The sequence below is a fragment of the Hypanus sabinus genome, chromosome 10 (genome assembly GCF_030144855.1).
Source record: "Hypanus sabinus isolate sHypSab1 chromosome 10, sHypSab1.hap1, whole genome shotgun sequence".
In the NCBI taxonomy this organism is placed as follows: domain Eukaryota; kingdom Metazoa; phylum Chordata; class Chondrichthyes; order Myliobatiformes; family Dasyatidae; genus Hypanus; species Hypanus sabinus.
The window spans coordinates 133334117-133355765 of record NC_082715.1 but is presented as its reverse complement, the minus strand read 5'-3'; the positions used below and the strand labels follow the sequence as shown (position 1 = coordinate 133355765).

General features: G+C 40.3%; 1 protein-coding gene across 3 annotated transcripts in view; it reads right to left on the bottom strand.

The window, feature by feature from the left end:
• Window positions 1-21649, bottom strand: part of atg5 (ATG5 autophagy related 5 homolog (S. cerevisiae)) — a 158876-nt gene that overhangs the window by 13167 nt on the left and 124060 nt on the right. For all 3 annotated transcript variants that reach the window (XM_059983020.1, XM_059983019.1, XM_059983021.1), the window contains one exon: window positions 5615-5732. In XM_059983020.1, the coding sequence (XP_059839003.1) occupies window positions 5615-5732 (118 nt within the window). The remainder of the gene's footprint in view (window positions 1-5614; window positions 5733-21649) is intronic.

Sequence of the window (21649 nt, the reverse complement as noted above, 5' to 3'; positions counted from 1 at the left end):
TAATGCAAAGTAATCAAAGTGGTCATAGCTTTGCCAAAACATTCCGGCTCTGCGGACGTGGGTTTCCTCCGATCCTCTGGTCTCCTGCTACATTCCAAATTGGTAGGTTAAATGGTCAATGTAAATTGTTCTGTAATTAGGCTAGGGTTAAATTGGGGATTGTGGGCAGCACAGCTTGAAGGGCCTATTCTGCATTGCATCTCATAAATAGATAAATACATAATACCTACATTAACTAATGTTGATGCAGAACAAGGTCAGCTATCTTTCTGCAAGGACGTACAAATGAATGATGGCAACAGTGAATGAGTGAAACCAGAATCATTTCCTTTTTTGAAAGTATCCTGATTAATTGCAGCATGCCCTATGTCAGCAATTAACATACAGGAAGCTAAGACACTGCAGAGTAGTGGTCAAAGTCAGGTCCAGCTTTCCTTATCATGGACAGCACAGATATCTGTGCTTTAAGAAAACTTCTGTCATCTTGGTAGCTAAGAAAAGTAAGGTAATATGCCTCAATATCTACCGCCTGGTGGTTCTGCAATCCATCATCGTGAAATGCTTCAAGGGTCTACAGCCTCCCAGACAAAATAAACCCAATGTAATTCACCTACCATCAAAAACAAGTCCACTTTATGCTATCTCCCTTGGCCCTACCCTTATCTCTGGAACATCAAGATAGAAAGACACCTACATTAGACTACTGCTTATTGACTACACTCTGCCTTCAGTACTGTAATTCCAAGTAAACCCATCTCCAAATTTCTAGACCTGAAACTCAATATTCAAAGTTCAAAGTGAATTTATCAAAGTGGGTATATATATATATATATATATGTATGTGTGTGTGTGTGTGTGTGTGTGTGTGTGTGTGTGTGTGTGTGCATGTATATATATATATATATAGAGTCATTTTCTTACAGGCATTTACAGAAAAATAAATAGAATTTACAAAAAAAAACAAAGATTGACTAACAACTGGTGTGCAGAAGGCAAATTGTGTAAGTCAAATTACACTGAGAGCATGAGTTATGAAGACTCCTTTAAAAAAGGCTATAGGTTGTAGAATTAGTTCAGAGCCCGATAGTAATAGTAGGGTGACAGCATGGCCTGGACTGTGATAGTGAGGGGTCTTTGATGATAGATGCTGATTTCTTCTGTCAGCGTGCCATGTACTCAATGGAGGGAAGGGCTTTGCTTGTGACGGACTGGGCTGTATCCACCACTTTTCCATTTCCAAATTTATTTCCATACCTGTCTGTGATACAGCCAATTAGGATACCCTCCACTGTATATCCATGTTTGTTAATGTTTCTGGTGACATGCTAAATCTATGGAAACTTCTTTGCAATGGCATTTACATGCTGGTCCCCAGGACAGATCCTATGATGTAAAGTTACTGACCTTCTCCACATCTGTTCTCCGAATGAGGACTGGCTCATGGACCCCTACCTTCTTCCTCCTGTAGTCTATAATCAATTCTTTGGTTTAGCTGGTGCTGAGTGATGGCACCACACAACCAGGTTTTCAATTTTCTTTTGATATGCTGACTCGCCACCATCTTTGTAATTCCCTTTGTTATCCTCAACAAGTGTCCAATTAAGCTGCATCTTCAGTCCTGACTCCCTATACACTTACGAATCCATGGTCAGATTCTGCTAATCTATATACTACTAAAACTCTCATGCTCTGTCTGACTGTGACCTCCAATTAGCAGAAACAATGCATTACAGCAGCACTGTTTTTGGCTAAATCGACTTAAAATGTGCTAACTTACAGAATGCAGTCAAAGTTCGGGGTTATATATTTGTAAAAAATTGTTCACTCGCCAAAATCAACTGCCCCGTTTTCACCCGAGAGCCGATCCACCATCATGGAAATCGGGACGTGGCACCACGACGCATGCGCACGGCCAGCCTCAGCAGCGCCACCAACCGGAGCAAAAGGGAAGGGCAGCTCTATTTCGAGCGGTCACATATCACCATCAGCATGTGCAGGATTGGGACAGAACCAACTGCCACCCATCAATAAGAGATCATTAAATCCTATTGTAATGATGTACTTTGAGACACCCATCAAACCCTTTGCTACAGTCGAAGGACAGCGGTGACTATTTCATGTCCATTTAGGAGAGCGCCAACCACATCATCAAGAATAATCAGCTTCCTGGAGGCTTTGGTGTTACTGTTTCATATCTTCTACCCAGCATTAGGGTAAAAAAAGTATGGTCAGCCTAATTATGCCGTGTGGAAAGAGAAGGGGGACATTATAGTCAAGGGATGATGCCAAACATCGTCGGGAAGCGGCAAGGAGAGGGAGAGAACAAGAATCAAATGAGGCCAGGGCCACACAACTCCAGGATCAAAGAGTCAGGACAAAAAAGATGAGAGAAGAGACAGAGGAGGAGAGGCATGCACGTCTCCAGAATGACAACAACTGGCACAGGACGAGGAAAGAGGAAGAGACAAAGGAGCTGAGAAATCCACATCTCCAGGATCAGAGACAAAGAACAAACAGCAGAAGAGATGAATAGACGGGGGATGAAAGAGCGGCACATCTCCAGAATGACAAAAACAGGCACAGAAGGAGGAGAAAGGAAGAGACACAGGAGCTGAGAAATGCACGTCTCCAGGATTAGAGACAAAGAACAAACAGCAGAAGAGATGAAGAGAACATCGAACAGTACAGCACTGTACAGGCCATTCAGCCCACAATGTGGTGCTGACCTATATGAACCTGTCCTCTTACACAGCCCATAATTCTCCATTTCTTTTCCATCCATGTGTCGATCTGAGTCTCTTAAATGCCCTAATTGTATTGTCCTCTCCTACCACTCCGGCAGTGAAGTCCTGACACCCTGTAAAATAACTAGACTGAAATCTCCCCTAAACTCTCCTTCACTCACCATCAACAGATATCCTCAAATATTGGCCACTGCCACTTTGGGAAAAAGGCTCTAACTGTCCACTCTATCCATGACATGGACAGAGACGGGGATGAAAGGGCTGCACGTCTGCAGAATGACTAAAACAGGTACAGGAGGAGGAGGGAGGAAGAGAAAAAGGAGCAGAGAAATGCACGTCTCCAGGATCAGAGACAATGAATAAACAGCAGAAGAGATGAAGAGATGGCGGATGAAAGGACTGCACATCTCCAGAATGACGAGAGGCACCCCCTTGTGCCTTGGCAGATCAACCAGAAATGATGCCATCAAAAGTGTCTTTCGTTAAACAAGGAGCTATATTTGCCTTGCTACACGCCGTTCTTCTTTAACAAACTGATGTTTTCTTCTTCAATTTCCAAAGCAAAGCGATACCAAACAGCATTCAGGAAAATGTAATGTTCATTCTGGTCATGTCTGACTGCACTACCGTTCTCTCAAATGGTGCTCCGATGGGTCACCCCATTGTCTAGTTTACTAATAAATCTGTGAGGTTCAGTATTTCACTACAGCAGAACATTCATATCTTGGGCTCATCTTGAAAATAGTTCTGAGTTCTAGGCACAAGTAGATCATGCTTTGAGTTTTTATTTTCATTTACTTGGGGCTTGGTGCAGCACATTGTCTATGCTTAATATTAAAATATTTATGATTAAGAGCACTTGTAATGCAGAGGTACTGCAGGCAAGCCCTGATCCATAACTACTTTCCATTGCTGAATATTAAAGGGGGCATATTACCAGATGCTGGTTGACTGTTATGTGCTTTTTTTATTAGCTAGATTACAAATGCACAAAAAGCACTATTTTTATATTTGTTTATATGGTGGTGCAATGCAGAGGAATTGGACACACTCCAAAAATTAATCAAAAATATGTTCACTATCTGAAAGAATCTCTTCCCATCATACAAAGATAAGTAAGATACTTAAATTGAGTTAACTTTCCTATTCATTATATACCAAACCAATGAGAGTTGAAGAACTTTAGGGAGGCAAATCAAAATGAGAAAGCAATCAACATCTTTTTAGCTGATTTCTGAAAATAATTAATCAAGACTAACAAGCACAGTAACATTACTTCCAGAAACATAACAGAAATAATACTTTCAAATCAGTTTACAAGTAAAGAAGGAAACAATCACATTGATCCATGTTATTTCATGCTTGTTATTTATTTATTTATATCTGCATTTGCAGTTTGTTGTTCATTGATCCTGTTTACAGTTACTGTTCTATAGATTTGATGAGTATGCCCACAGGAAAAAGAATCTAGGGTTGTATGTGGTGACATATATATACTCTGATAATAAATTTTACTTTGAACTTTGATGTTGCTTTGATAACTACTTTAGCCATTGTCTCAATTTCTTTAATAAATGGATTGTTGCTGGAAATAAGTACTTGATCAGAACTAAATCAAATATGCAAAAAAACAAAAAATTGCTTACATTTATCTAGTACATTTGAGTTAACTCTTGAAGACAATGCTATATATCATCTCCATGAAACTTGGATGAGGGTTGGAAACACTTGCCATTTGCACCAAAAGCCATGCCATTTGGTTGCTAGCAAGCTCAAAACTGAGCCAACCCTTGTTGCATTTCCCTTTTCGTATGCTCATCTGTAATGACGACTTGTTGAGAAATATTAATAAGGTTTAAGAAGCATGCCAGGAAGGAGTAAAATAGCCAAAATGAGTCAGTCCCTTCTGTGAAACAAAGCAGATATCCTGTTGAAAGAGTAAGGCACTCAACTGTGCTTGATGAAAATGTCCTAGTTTATCAGCCACTGCTGCATACTTTTAACCCAATCTTGCCAATATCAAGGGCATAAAATGACAAAGCCAAAAAAAGCTTCACTGCACAGCACATACAACAAGATGAGTAGATCTTTTGCTTAGTCCCCAAAATCAAGGAACTTGACTTAAAATGTAATTTCTCTAATTTTTTCAGCTAAAGAGGGGCAAAACAGGGCTACCTGACCGTAAAATTACAGAGTTAATAAGACTACATTTACAGCTTTATTGGGCTTCAATATTTCTGTTGGCAACTGCACCACAACATGGACTTCTGAATATCAGGGTTATCTAACACCTTGATTCTACTGCTAATCACTAGATAAATAAAGTTCTATGAATCTAACTCCAGCTTAGTTGCTTAAAATATTCAAAACCTAATGGATAGACTTAGTTAAAATACACTCAAAAATTCAACTGTAGTTTAGAGCAATCTGCTTATGCAAGGTTGGCATGGACCAGCATGGAGAAAATCACCTACACTTACTTAACTTAAACAATAATATATTTCATATTTGTGATAAGATTAGTCATATAAATATCATTTCCACTTATTAAAATGGAAGAAAAAGCCCAAAAGTAATGCAATTTTATAATGATGGTAACCTATTTATTAAGAACAGCAGTTATTTCTGGAAAGTGACACCTTTCACCCCTGCAAATTAATATAAAGTTTCAACTTCTGTCACAAGAACAGTTGTGAACTTCAACGTCATTTAATTTCACAAATTAGCAGCAAAGAATACAAGTCAGAAATAGACTGGTTATTATGTTCATCTATGTACCAAGAATCAAAATAGGATTGTTTTTTAATATGTAGGAGTCTCCAAATCAATGCAAATGATACAATAGGTTTGGGTCACAATTAGAGTTTTACCTTCAGAGGTTACAGCAGCAGGGAACATTTCTTTCAACAAGTCACCAAGATTGTGTGGTTGTCCTTCTGAACTGATTGGACGAAAAAGCTTCTGAATAAATGGTCGCTCATTTACAGGCTGAAATACAGAGAATAAAATAATTTAGAAATTCAACAGAATTTAAAATGCGGCAATATAGTTATGAGTTATTTGATATAATTAGGTTGCAATATAGAAGGGACTTGGATCTGAAAAACCAACTCTACTTCTCTTTCCACAGATGCTGCCTGACTTGCTGAGCATTTCTGCTTTTGTTTTATATTTGCTGAATCTTAATGTTTAAATTTTCTATCTCAACATGTGACCTTGCACTTCAAGAGCACAATTCGTTCACCGCCGGAAGACCTTCCTTCACAGTTTATTCCTCTCTCCCCACTTGCTCTGTGCATTTAACAGAGTTTATATAGTGGTATCAAAAGACACAGCTAATTTGCAGGATAGTGATATCATTTTTTATGATTACTAAAATAAAGGTTGCATAGTGGCATTTGCAGCTTGAGCAACGATACAGCTCAGAGCTTTAGAAGCTTGGAGTTCAATCCCAGTGCCCTCTGTGAGAAGTCTCCATACACCCTCCCCATGGAATGTGTGGGTTTTCTTTGGGTCCTCCAGTTTCCTCCCACAGTCCAAAGATGTACCGGGTAGGTTAATTGGTCATTGTAAATTGCCCCATGATTAGGGCAGGGTTAGATTCGGGCTGTTGAGGGATGCTGGGCAGTGCAGCTTGCAGGACCAGATGGGCCTACTGAAACACTGTATCGCTAAATAAAATAAAAAATAATGACCACATGTACTTTTCATAGGAATTTTGCGTACATTTTCAAAACCGACCAATGGGTAAATTCACCGCCTGTTTAATCAATTAATTTTGCTTAGTGATACCATGTAGAGTAGGTTAATCCAGTCCTTCCAGCCATGCTGCTCCAGACAACCCACAACCCAGTTTAACCATAACCTAATCAAGGGGCAATTTATAATGACCAGTTAAACTACCCTGTACATCTTTGGGCTGTGTGAAGAAACCAGAGCACCTAAGGAGACACATGCATTCCACGGGAAGGACATACAGAGATTCCTTAGAGAATGACACCGGAACTGAACCCCAGAATATCCCGAGCTGTAACAGCATCATGCTAACCGGTACGCTTCCCTGGCACCTGGCTTTGAGCCATGAAGATTTCTGAAGTTCTTATCCCTGGATCAAGAACACTTACTTTATTGGAGATAAGACAGCAAGAGGACTTGTGAAGAAAGCACATTTTAGTGAGTAGTGGAAGGAAGTCAGACTGTTGTGATGTTCACTCTCACCAACTGGGCAAACATTCAGAGAATTATTAGATTAAGAAATTGTTTAACTGTCTGGTGTTCATGAACAAAGCCACAGTTTTTTTTTGGGAAAATGTCCGGGTAAATGAACAATCCTGAATTCTGGATAATAAACCCCTTAAAATTAAACTGATCAGAAGTTGAATCTACAATACTTACCAGTCAGCCTTGATTTTTGTTACTTTTGATTCACAGCACTATTGCGCAAATGTTAAATGGTGCATAAAAACAAAAATTGATGACCTAGACTACTGTAAGTTTTCCCTAAAGTGCCAAAATTATTTAAAACCCTTCTCAGATAAGAGTGTTTTCACTGACTAGTTTGAAACAGACATTACTGATAGTTTGCAGGGTCAGGTTACACTCCAGGACTTGCCACATTATTTGTTTGTTTATTTAGTGTGGAAAAGCCCCTTCCGGCATAGTCCAGCAATCCACCTCCACACACAAACTTCTTACAGACGCCGCCCGAATTGAACTCTGAACTCCTAAGTCCTGAGCTGTGATCATGTACTGCTACTACTATGCTACTGTGCAGATACCATGCCTTAATCTTATTGAATGGCATCTTGATGGTTAAATGGTACACCCCTGCTTCTTGTAAATTAATCTAGTGCAAGTTAAGTTTTTAATCCAGCAATGTGAAACAGAAAATGAATATCCTGTGTGATTAGCCAAGCAGATATAAAGAAAAAATATTTATTCAACCTTCAAATTCAATGTGCACTTGGAGATCTTTGTTTCAGTTCCACAGGAAACTATATTATTACTGGCACAAGTACTGCTTTCTTGGAAAGTGACAAAAAAAAATGGTTCCAAATAGGAATTAGTATGTGCTTTCATAAAGCAGGTACAGTTTATTGTCCTGCTATTAACGAAATCTTTTCAAATCTGCACATTAACATTTTTTCATAAGTTCTATATTCTAAAAAGTACAATAAGATGTTGGTTTTGCTGCAGGAATTGTCAATATGTGCCAAGGAAAAGTGATACACATGCATTTGAAACATTTCAAACAGGTAAGACCAGCTGTTTTTATCTGCACATCTCTTTCACACTTTAATTTTCTAAAAAGCTGTCTGTAACTGCCACCTATAAACAATACAGGTCTTGGCTTGCCCGTCGTTCTCTATGCAATCTGCCAATCAGTAGCATTCAGTCTAACACCTGAGCCTACACACAACACTTGATGTCTATTATTCAGCCCGCTCTGGAAATGAGTAAATGTAGATGTACAGTCTTGATACTTGTAACCAAAACCCTGTTTGAGAGGCTGAAGTACAGAGAGCAAATGAAACAGAAATGCAGTGCAGGTTAACAGTGGTATACCTATAGAATTACCAGAAAAACTGAGTCACTGGCAGGATGTGAAGGATTTGCAAGATTAGCTGTAAAGTTTAGAAGGTGAGAGTGCAGGCAGTGTAACTAAACTACATAGATTTAATACATTTTTAATTGGATTCATCTATAGTTAATTCCTCTAATACAAAAGGAATGTCAGCCCCAAACTGTTGTATTTTAATTCCCTGTGTTGTAAATCAATATGTAGTGTTTTTGTTTGGGCTGTCTGGGGAGGGGTAGCACTTCTGGTGGAGGGTCTTGTCACGTTCATTCCGGGGCAGCTCACTCAGCTCTCACCTGTGACTCCAAGTAGCTGTTTCCATTGACAGTGGTTACACCCCATTGCACCGCTTCAACAGGTAGACTAAACCAGGTGAGGGTAGCTGGCTGTCTCATACCCTGGTGAGTTAGGGATTAGCATGCGAAGTCTGCTCTCCAGCAGACTGGGCAGATGAGATTTTCGGTGAGATCCAACAGTCAGGAAGGCAATACTTTAATGCTCCATGGAGAGCAAAGGGCATGACAAGGCACAGGTCATCTACAACTGTGGAAGACCCTAGTTTGTAACATTTGTTTGTACCACTGGACCCGGACTTCTGAGGTCAAGAGAGTAGAAATGCCTCAGTGCCATGATTTCCCACTTTAAAAAGCCTCTTGCACAGGTCTCCTGTCATTATCAGACTCAATGGACAACCACCACCAGTTTTTTTTTTAGCAAGTGAAGTGTTTTAGTACCAGTCTTGTGGTCCAATGTTGCCATTTGAATTGGTTTGACCGTTTCATCAGTAAATTGTGTTAGAGAATAAATTTCAGTACACCATTACAATTTAGCTTGCTATTTGAGAACCGCCAACACAATAATGTTCCTTTATTAACAAAAAAACTCTTGTCAATTTAACAAGAAGATTGCAAGCAGTATTCATGAAAGAAAAATAGCAAGTTATCAATCGTTTTTCCATGAAACTGGAAACAAAAATATAATTAATAAAGAGAACCATGGAACATCTTACTAAGTTGTGAAATATGGGGCTTGAACAGTGCCAAGCTTTTCAAGAAAATCTAAGCTCATAAACAATCTTAATACTTGTAGCAAGACATCCCAGGCCACTTCCCCAGAGTATGAGAACACTAACTACTGAAAGGAATATTAGGAAAGATAGCAAAAAGCTTGATCAGAGCAGTTGATTTTATGGAGTTGCTTGAAGGAGGAAGGGATACTTAGGACAATGGGATTGTGATAGGAAATTCCAGAGGATGGGGCTTGGTCAACTGAAGGCCTGACTTTCAACGGTGAAACTATTCTAAGATGATCAAGAGATCAGAATTGAAGCTGGTTAGATGTAGGCTCTTGACCTGAAATAATGGCTACTTCCCTTTACAGATGCTGTCTAATCTGGTTACTTCCACTAGCATCTTGTTTTCTTTCACCTCCAGACTCCTCAGACAGGGATGGCAAAACTATACAATAACTTGAAAAAGACACGAGGAAGAACTCTAAAATTGGCCTACAGTACCTTTTATTCTGTCCCCAAATCTTTATCCACATAAATATGACTATTGTAACCATGGATTTTAATCAATTTAACTGAGAATTTTAATTTGAGAATCATAGTAGCCTCTCTTACAAGTGCCATTCTCCTTCAGCAACAAAGTTTAGAGGGGCAGCCTGACCTAGGCAGTGTGGCTGTGGTTTTGTATTTTTTCACTTCTACTGCACTGAGCTCCAAGGTATGTTCAGTGCCTTTGAGATGGTCTTAAACCCTCACCAGATTTGTGCTTCTCTATTGTCATTTCCCTGACTAGTCTTGGATGCTCTTTTGTCTTCACTTCGGTTGAAAATATTTCAATGAATTCAGCGAAATCAGGTGATTTTCGACATCAACAAATTGGGCGAGTTGGTAAGTGTTCCTAAGGAAAGTCAGCGTAGTAATTACAAAGGGGATGAATACTTTTTCAGCCTCACAATTTTGGTTTTAAATTTTTAGTCAATTGTTGACAGGTTTTGGAAGTTTTCTCTTGATTTGACATGATGCATAATGTTTTAAAGATTTAAAATGTTTTAAAAATCCTAGTTTAATATATTTTACATTTAGTAAATGAAACAGTAAAATGTGAAAATAGATGTAGGGGCTAAATACATTTTCAAGGCACTGTATAGTTCAGCAAAGATTAAAGAGGTGAATGAACAGGACAATTAGTACCATGACAGTAGGGTATTGCGTGATTTTAGCTTTATAGAAGGTATGAGGAAGGTAATTCAGGAATGCATGTTCTCAAATCCAGAGATTACAAAAGGTATGAATTCATGTTTCTTCAAGATTGGTAGAAACAAGGGATTGAAGAAAGATGTGAACATTCATTTTTAGATCTGATCAGTTTTGTTAACCTACAATACAAAATGCAACTGGATGAGCAGGGGACAGATTCAGATCTTTCCTCCTCTTAATGAGGTGAAATTCTTTGTTGATTCAAAACAGAAGAAAGGTCGATTAGAGCAATATTTGAGGAAAGAGACAAATGACACTGCAGATACTGAACATCTGAAGCAATGCACACAACACACTGGAGGAAATCTGCAGGTCAGGCGACATCTGTGGGGGGGAACAGAACAGTTTACAAGACAGGCTGAACCCTCGATCAGAACTCAAGAGTTCAGAAAGCAGCAGAAGCCAGAATAAAAGGGTGGGGGGGGGGGAAGGGGAGGTGGGAAGAGCCACACGAGGTTACAGATGATAGGTGAATCCAGAAAAGTGGGATGGGGTAAGAGTGGGAATGATGTGAGAAGATGGGAGCTTGGTATCACGTCAGAGGTGCAAATCATTGAGGTATTGGCACAGGACAGAACATTACAGCTCAGAGAGCAAGAAGTCATGGGGATATTGAAGTCATGATGGTGGGGGGGGGGGGGAGGGTGAAAGGTTGGGGAGGCTTTGGAAATCACGTGGAGGGGTTGGGTCCCTCCATTTCTTCAGTTTTTCCCTCCCCCCTTTTTCCTGCTTTTTTCTACTCCTCCACACTCTTCCTCCTCCTCCTCTTCTTCACCTTCCTCTCCCTCTGGTACCCCACCTCATTTCCTTTATTCCATGGCTGATTCCTCCTTCTTCAAATCTTTGCCTCTTCTACTTAACCCCTCTCAGCTTCTCACATAATCCTCAATCCCTCTCCCACTATAACCTGAATCCACATACCTCCCAGTAGCCTGTGCTCCCCTCCCCTCCCCTCACTTTTTTATTCCAGCTTATGCCCTTTCCTTCCAGTCCAGATGAAGGGTATCGGCCTGAAAATCAACTGTTTGTTTCCCCCCATAGCATGACCTGCTGTGTTCCACTAGCACATTGTTAGTGTTGATATTAAAAAAAATGTCAGTGCTAAGGCAAGTCAGTCTAAAGCACAAGCAATGTCCTGAATGATCCAGTGAATTTACCTCTCAGGAATCCTGTACAGCACCTCAAAGTAGACAAAAGTTGGCCATCACTGGAAGAGAAAGTGGACTTCAAGCCAGGCTAAAGTATGAGACTGTCTCTCCCTAGCGTTTTGTTAGCTAATATAGTCACTAGAGAACACAATAGAGGACCTAAGGGCAAGATTGCTATATCAGAGGGAAATGAGGGATTGCTGCATTCTGTTTCACTGATACGCCACTCCATCCCAAGGGATTTTGAACCCCAGATAATGGAATCTAATCTCACTCTTGATCTCCTGACCTGAAACATCTGATGATTAAGTGCTAACCATTGTACTTAACAAGAAAATTCTCCACCATGATCCTGATTGCAGTTTACATGCTGTCAAAGGAAAGACATCAAGCAAGCACTCGATATATTGAGAACCATGATTGGCACACAAGAAAAGTCTACCTTTCTCATCCTTACCAGGGACATCAATCAGGCTTGCTGGAAGCCCAATTTCTACCAGCACATCATCTGCAACAGCAGGGGACCAAACACACTCAACCGCTGATATACTACCATCATAAAGGCCTACAGATTCATCCCGAGACTGCATTTTGGGAAATCTGACCACCTGGCAGCCCTCCTCCTAAAGAGCAAAGCACCAGAGGTAAGTACAACAAAAAGGAGGCAGATGAGTGGCTATGAGAATGCTTCGAGTCGGTGGACTGGGCCGTATTCAAGGACTCGGGAGGTCCTGAACAAATATGCCATGGTGTCACAAATTTTATAAAACCACTTGTGGATATGTGTATCCCCACAGTTTCCCCCAACCAAAAGCCCCAGATGAACTATAAGATCCACAACCTGCTGAGTGCAAGATCAATGGTGTTCAGGTCTAGTGATCCACAAATGTACAAGAGGTCCAGTATGATGCCTGGAAGATCTTCTCACGTGTGAACTGGAAGTTCTGGACCAAACCTGAAACCCAGAAGGGAGCTCCAGAGCTGTGACAGGGTTGAATGGTTTCACAACCTACAAAGCAAACCAAGCATACAAGCCTCCTCAAGCTCCCAATGAAATATAACCCCTGCCATGCCTTCTTTGCAATTGAATTAATATGTTGGGTCCAAGATAGATCATCAGAGATGATGGTAGCCAAGAACTTGAAACTCTTCACCCTTTCCACTGCTGATCCCTCTGCCAACAAATGTTATGCCATCTGGGCCGCACACTGTACCAGCTGAGTACTGAAGATCCATGCTGATCAAGTGGGTGGAGTGTTTATTAACATCTTTAACTTACTGCTTCAGCAGCTTGTGATATCTACCTGTTTCAAGCAGGCTGCAAGCAACCCCAAGAACAACGTAGCAATTTGTCTCATGGACTATCACCCAGTAGCACTTACATCCATTATAATGAAGTGCTTTGACTGGCTGGTCATTAACATATCAACTCCTGCCTGAACAGTGAGGCAGATCTGCACTAATTTACTTAACATCACCATAGGTGACCAGCATATGCCATTTCCTTGACACTTCACTAAGCCCTGGTGCATTCTGACAGTGAGGATGCATATATCAGGATGATCTTCACTGACTACAGCTAAGCACTGAACACTATCATCCCCATAAAACTAATCAATAAGCTCCAAGACCTAGGCCTCAATACCTCTGCGCAACTGGGATCTCAATTTCCTCATTTGCATACCCTAGTCAGTAAGGATTGTCAGCATCTCTTCCACAATCAGCATGGGTGCACCGCAAGTCTATGTGCTTAGCCCCCCTGCTCTGCTTGCTTTATACTGTGAAGGCTAAGTACATCCAATTCCATTATTAAAGTTTGGTGACACCATTGTAGTTGGCCAAATCAAAGGTGGCGATGAAACAACATAGAAGATGGGAGATTGAAAATCTGACTGAATAGTACCACAATAAAAAGCTTTCACTGAATGTCAGAACGAACAAAAAAGCTGATTGTTGACCCATAAGAGGAAGAAAGCAGAGGTTCATGAGCCAGTCCTCATTAGGGGAACAGAGCTGTAGAAGGTCAGTAACTTTAAATTCCTTGGCATTATTATGTCAGAAACTTTGTCCTGGACCAGCACACAAGTGCCATTTCAAAGAAGGGATGGCAGCATCTCTACCATCTTAGATGTTTATGCAGATTCAGCATGCCATCCAAAATGCTGACAAACCTCTATACAGGTATCCTGACTGATTGTGTCATGAAATGGTACGGAAACATATATACCCTTGAATGGAAAAGTTATGGATACAGTCCAGTCCATTATCGGAAAAGCTCTCCCCATCTTTCAGCACATCCACAAGGAACACTACCATAAGAAAGCAGTACCACCTCCAAGGACCTCCACCATCAAGCTATGCCTTCCTTTCACTGCTGCAATCTATCAGGGAGGAGGTACAGAAGTCTCAGGTCCCACACCACTAAAGGTTCAGGGACAATTATTACCCTTCAAACATCAGGCCCCTCAATCAGCATGGATAACTTCCCTCACTGATTCCACAATCTATGGACTCACTTTCAAAGGTTCTATAACATGTTCCCAGTTTTATTTACTTATTTATTATTATTTGTCTTTTTCATATTTGCACAATGTCTTCTTTTGCACATTAGCTGATTGTTAATCTCTGTCAAATGCGTAGTTTCAGAATCAAATTTAACATCGACATACGTCACGAAATGTGTTAACTTTGTACAATGCAATACATGATAAATACGGAAAAATGAATTAAAGCATATATACGTATTTTAAATAGTTAAGTTAAAATAAGTAGTACAAAAACAGAAATAAACTTTAAAAAAGTAGTTAGGTAGTGGTTCATGGGTTCAATGTCCATTTAAAAAATGGATGACAGAGGGGAAGAAGCTGCTCCTGAATTGATGAGTGTGTGCCTTCAGGCTTCTGTATCTCCGTCCTGACAGTATCAATGATGGACACTGCCTTCCTGAGGCACCACTCCTTGAAGATGTCTTGGATACAACAGATAGTATCCATGGTGTAGCTGACTAATTTTACAACTCTTTTCATTGATTCTATTGCATTTCTTTGTTCTACTGTGAATGTGAGCAAGAAAATGAATCACAGGGTAATATATGGTAACATATGCACACTGATAATAAATTTACTTTGAATAGGAGAAATTAGTGCAATATTTTTTCCTAAAATTTATAAAACAATTTTTGCAACCTTGGTTGAACCTCGGGCCCTTTCTGCTGTAAGATAGCAGGACCCACACTTTTTACCTGTCACCCATAAACCCTGCTACTAAGTAGCGTCTACCTCGCCTGTTTGGTTCCATGTTCCACCTACACTTCCTGTCAGATTTCATTAGCTGCAGCCCTTTGTATCTACACCTACCAACTTTCAGTCTCTGCTGTCATCTCCCCTCCACCATCTGCACATTGCCCTTCCGCACCTGGATTTACCTCCCAATTCCCAGCTCTTCCCATCACCTCTGTCTATCCCTCCTGTACCTGTTAGTCCAAGTGAAGGACTTCAACCTGAAATGTCAACTGTCCACTTCCCTCCACTGATGCTGCCTGATACATTGAGTTTTTCCAGATGTCTGATTTATCTTGGTAGCAGGACTAAGTTCTAACCTGAGGGGATGTTTGTTAAACGCAATTTCTCAGGATTCACTACAATTGTTTACCATTTCTGAGAAAATGAGATGTGATAAGGTGATGACAGAAGCTTGTTCAGTAGTAGTTTGCCAGCCTAAAGATGATTAGTCATATGTCATGGAAACAGGCCATTCAACCCAAGGCCAGAGCCAACATTGAAGTTATCTTTATACACCATCATATTTTCTATTAATATCATTCCTATCAATATTCTTCAGATTCCGTCAATCACATGTACTCTAGGGACAACTTACAGGGGCTAATTAACAATCAACTGGTAGGTTAAATTGCTGCAGAGATGCCAAATACTTCAAGTGACAGAAATTATTAATGACAGTTCTGAGTTTTAACAGAATATTCAATGTGCAGTAGGTTTTCCAGACCTGTATTTACAGAAGCCTACAAAAATAAAAATTGCTAACAAATTCAGTGCAAATGTGGTTATAACTTGAAAATTAATGCTTATTAGAGAAGGTAATGTGTGGTAATATAGACTTGAACTGAATGGATCTTAAATAGCATATAATGTTAAAAGGGAAATTCAGTGTAGAAGGGGGAAGTATTGCTGCTGGTTCTGTTCAAGACGTGCAGAAATTTGTTTCAAACTATTTAGAATCAGAATTATACAGCACAGAATAATGCTTCAACCCAATTTTTTTATATACATACTACGATACCTTCCTACACTAATCCTGTGTCTCGCTATGCTTTTTCTATCTAAGTACACATCAAAATGCCTTTTAAACATTGTAATGTCATTGAATTTGCCTTTTTTGATCCTTACCAATAGTTTTTTTAAAGTGTTGGAACATAGAAAACATTCTATCGAGATGCATAATGGCTTCGTGTGGCAACTGCTTGGCACTTGACCACAAGACACTGCAGAAAATTGTGGACACAGGTCAGCGTATCACTAAAAAGCCTCTCCTCTATCACCGCCTGTTCTTCTCGTTGCCTTAGTAAATCAGCCAGCATAATCAAAGACCCCACCCATCCCAGACATGCTCTCCTCTCTCATCAAGCAGAAGGCACATATCACAAGGCTCAAGGACAGCTTCTATCCTGCTGTATCAGAGTCTTGAATGGATCTCACAATCTACCTCATTATGATCTTGCATTTTATTATTTACCTGCACTGTACTTGCTCTGTAGCCTTTATACTATATTTTACATTGTTATTGTTTTACCTTGTTTACTGTTTAATGAATTGATTTGTATGGACAGTATGCCAAGACAAGCTTTTCACTGTACCTGAAACAGTAATAAACCAATACCAATGTCTCTACCACTTCCTTTGACCATTTGTTCCATATAGCAACCAGCCCTTGTGAAAAAACTTGTAACACCTCACTCCTCCCATCACATTAAATTATGCCCTTTATCTTCAGGCCCTCTGTTGGTCAGGGTCAAGCTGGAATACCTTGTGAGGATTCACCCTGTGGAAGAATATTCTGACATTGGCATCCAAGATAGTGATCATAGGGTCTCCAGATGCCAGGCAAACTTCCACAAGTGTAGTGCTTTATTCCCTTCTAAAGTGTACATAACAGACATTGAGCTACTGAGCTCATTGGGGAGTGAAGTATCGCAGTCCAAGTTTTGCCTTATAGGAAGTAATGGCATGAAAACCCTGCCACGGCTATTGCATCTAATTGTGTGGTGACAAGTACTGTACACAATACAATGGATTCTACCTAATTGGTCCATTGGTTAATCAGGGAAAATGTTTATTCGGGACAACTCTTAAAAAACTAAGACTAATTGAAAGAACAGCCAGGATTCCCTTTGTTTGTTTGGGACACTATGCCATTTAACTGAAGCAGAGATTGCTGCCAGTTTCTAACTAGTGCCAGATGAGTGCGTTTGTGTGGCCATTAGACATTACACTGTGTTTAGAGTGAACGGTTCAAATAATGTCAATTACATGTGCTTGTGTTCAAAAAACAGTGATTTTTGTCACTGAAAGATGACAAGAAATAAGCAGCAAAACAATTCACAACTGTTTGCTCAGTGTCGTTTCAAGGATTCAGGCTTGGGGTTGCCTGAAATAGCAGGGAGTGAAAATTAAACAACTTTACTACTTCAACAAGTTAGGGATTATGAAGAACCTGAAGGTATCAACAATTATCTTGAATGTTACAATGAAAATGACGATTTGGAGGATGCAATCGTCTAAAGCATTGTATGAAGGTAGTCCATTATTTGCACTGTGTCTACACTAACTTCGTTCATTTGCTGTTGATCAAAAGAACACAACAATGCATTATCTATCTGTCATATCCAATGATGACAATGAAACCTGTGCAGGAGAGTTCCATAAGTGGAAAAGCTGTTGTAGTGGGACAGTTCTACTCTCTTGGCCTTGGATGACTGGCTCCAGTGTACGAGTAGCATCACAAAATGGTGTCCTCCTTGGTTGCAGTGGATAACCATGTCTTCTTCTCTGACTTGTTATATCCTTCATTCTCCACAAAGCATTACAGAACTGCCTTCTTGACTGCCGGACCTCACTGTCGATCTCATCTGCCCAGTCTGCCAGAGCTGAGTTCATATGCTAGGACAGGAGGCATGTCCCCATTTCACCAGGGTATGAGGCACACCAGTTACTCTGTCAAAGCAGTGCGGGGGGGGGGGGGGGGGGGTGTGGCTGCTGTCGCAAGCAAACAGCTACTTGGAGCCACAGGTGAGAGCTGAATGTCTGGCAGGGACCAAAGGTGAGTAAGCTACCACAGAATAAATCTGACAGGGCCATTCACCAGATACCAGGTACCATGGATACCCCCATACACAGCAGCATACTCTGGATGAATTCCTCTGCTGATAATTATTAGAAATTAATACACAGTTTTATAGGACTGTAGTAGCATTGGTAGTGTTCTTATTAGTGTAATATTTCATTTAAATACAGAACGTTAGTCATTAAATGGCAATTTATCTTTATATCTTTTTAACTAATTCTATGAAACTTCGACTAACTGGTGCAGCTGCTTAATTGGGGCAAAATGTACTGATCCCAATGTGACTCAATTAACTGGAATCTGATTAACTAAAATGCAGCCTGACCAAAGTTTTGTATGCTGCAACATGACATCCCAACTCTTACACATCAGACTGCTGCTCTCCTCCTTAAAGAGGAAGAGTAAACAATTGGCTAGAAAACTTGAGCAACACATACAAAATACTAGAGGAACTCAGCAGGTCAGAAGGTGAATTAAAACAGTCAACTTTTCTGGTTGGGACTGGGAAGGGAAGCAGTTGAAGCTAGAATAAGGTGGTGGGGGGAGCACTAGGTGTACAAGCTGGTAGGTGATATGTGAGCCCAGGTGAGTGGAGGGGAGAGGTAATGATGTGAGAATCTCAGACATGATAGGTAGAAGAGGTAGAGGGCTCATCTCTGGATGACGCTTTCCTTTCTAGAACATCCCAGATATTCTCTTTTTGTTCAAAGAATAATGTTTGTCTTCCACCACTATCGATGCTGACTTTATTTGTACCTCCTCCATTTCCGATACATCTGTCTTTATCCCTTTCCTGCAGGTTCCCCTACTCCTCACCTATCTCCCTATGAGCCTCTATAACCAGCATATCATTCTCCATCCCCAAGGAGAGATCTTTCCCTCCCCACCACTCATTGCTTTCTGCAGGGATCGCTCTCTCATGTGTCTCCATTGTCCATACCCACTGATCTTCCTCCTGGCATTTATCCCTGCAAGTATAGGGACAAGTGCTGAGACCTGTGAGTCTCTCATGCTCCAGCTACCACATTGGGCACACCCAACACAGACAAGGGTACCGCTTTGCCTAGTACCTTTGCTTTGACTGCCACAAAACGCAGAAACTCCCAATGGCCACTTATTTCAATCCAACTTCTCATTCCTACAGTGACGTGTGTCCATGGCCTCCTCTACCACTAAAATGTGGCCAAACACAAACTGGAGAAATAACACCTCATATTCTCGTACCTGATGACATGAACATTGATTTCTCTAACTTCCAGTAACAACTCCCCTCTATTCCCTCCTCCAACAATTTAGTTTTTTTAAAATAATTTTTCCCTTTCTGACAGTCCACTCCCTGCTCTTGCCCTCATGAGTTGCCTATCATCTCCCTTTGGTCCTCCAACCCAGTTCCTTCATCAGATTTCTTCTCCTCAGCCTTTTACGTCTTCCATACAACACCTCCCAATTTATCTCATTATTGACACCCTCCCTCACCCCACCTGCCAGCTTGTAAATCTCCCCCTCCCCCCCATCTTCTTACTCTGGCTTCGGTCCCCTTCCTTTGCAGTCCTGATGAAGGGTCCTAACTTGAAATGTCAACTGTTTATTTCTCTCCATAGATACTGGTTGATCTGCTGAGTTCCTCCAGCAATTTTGTGTGTTGTTGAAGTAACCAAGCCATACTACCCTGAAGGGGTAAGGCAAAAATGGAAAAGAGCACTGAGAAAGGTTTTAAAAAAAAGCCTGTGTAGATTTTAGATAAATGGTAAGAGCTTAAAAACTGAACAATAATAAACTTACATGGAATGTCAAACTCAATTTTTTTTTCTTGTACCAGAAAATGAGGATGATCATAAGCAGTGTGGATTTGTTAGAAATAGTCATGTTGTAAATAAGGACGTGGACATGCTGAGAAATTAGTTTGCAACAAAATTTAAAATACAAAAAGACAGTAACAGGCCAAACTGAGTGAACTATTGAAAGATGGAAGGGATTGACTAATATTAACTCATGCTTAATAACTAATCAATAATAGCATGGAAGGCTGACAGTTGACAATTTAAGAATTTTTTTTTATAAACATGACTTAAAGGAAGGAGGATTATCCTAACCATAATCAGATTTCTCTGCCATGGGAACAGTTCCAATAAATTGGAAACTGCGAGATTTTAGAACAAAGAGACAGGGAAACATGGAATTACTAATTGCCAGGAAACCACCAGCATAAATTAAGGATAGAATATTTGAACACCCTTAAAGTTTTCAGTTGTCAGAAAGCAGGAATAGATGTGATAAAGGCAACTCATATCAAGATGATGGACAGGAGTCTGTAAGTGGATGCTACTCCTTTCAAATGACATCCAACAAAGACAATTAACCAAAGTTGAAGCTCATGTAACTGGGGCCAAATTATTGTCAGATTGGAGATAATGATGAGATACTCTGATTACCCAGATTACGTCACTTCCCATCAGAACCAGTGTAACGTCACCAAACATTCACTGTACTTACTTGACTATGATAAAGTGCAAAATTATATACTCAAATTTTCTGATAAGGTAAGTGATAATAGAAAAGTGCTTAGGCAATCTAAAATAATCAAGCAGAATCAGGACAATATTATAAAAGAAAAACTGCAAACAAAAAGGTTGCTTAAGTTCTTTGAGAATGATACAGGTTAAGCAATGTGAACCAGTATGCAGTCTATTTGGATTTCCCGAAGGCATACAGTTATGTGTAGTATAAAAGGTTAATGCACAAGTGTGTATGCGCTTAGAGAATGAATATTGATATGGTTCAGGAATAGCTTACAAACAAAAACAGCATAGGAAGAAATGAGGCAGTTTTGGAGGAAAAAATCAGTAATTGGTTGAGGTCATCAGTACTGAACCTAAATTTTGTAAAATCTACACTCAGAGGCCACTTTATTTGGTGCGGGACAGGAATCCAGTGTGGTCTTATAGTGCTGTAAGCCCATCCACTTCAAGGTTCAACAGGTTGTGGAATCAGAAATGGTCTGCACACCACTGTTGTAATACGTGGTTATGAGTTTCTGTCACCTTCCTGCCAGTTCAAACCAGTCTGGCCATTCTCTCAACATTTTCAGTATTTTGACTACAACTGCATGCTTTTATGCATTGAATTGCTGTCACATGATGGCTGATTTTAAATATTTGCATTAATGAGCAGGGAAGGGGGAACTCCAACCCTTTCTTCACCTGAGAGTCTATTGGGGCCATCTACTGTATCCAGTGTTCCTGATATGTCTTACTGTATATCAGTGAGACCTGATGTACAGTAGATTGAGAGACCACTTCGCTGAGGAAAGTGGTCTATGCCCCATCCCCAGGAAAAGTGAGAGCTCCCATTTAAATTCTATTTCTTATTCCCATTCTGACATGTCACTCCTCTACTGCCGCGATGAGGACACACTTCGGTTGGAGGTCATATATTCCATCTGGGTAGCCTCCAGCCTGACAGCATGAACATTGATTACTCGAACTTCTGGTAATTGCCCCCCTCCTTCACTATTCCTGTTTCCCTCTCTCATCTCCTTACCTGCCCATCACCT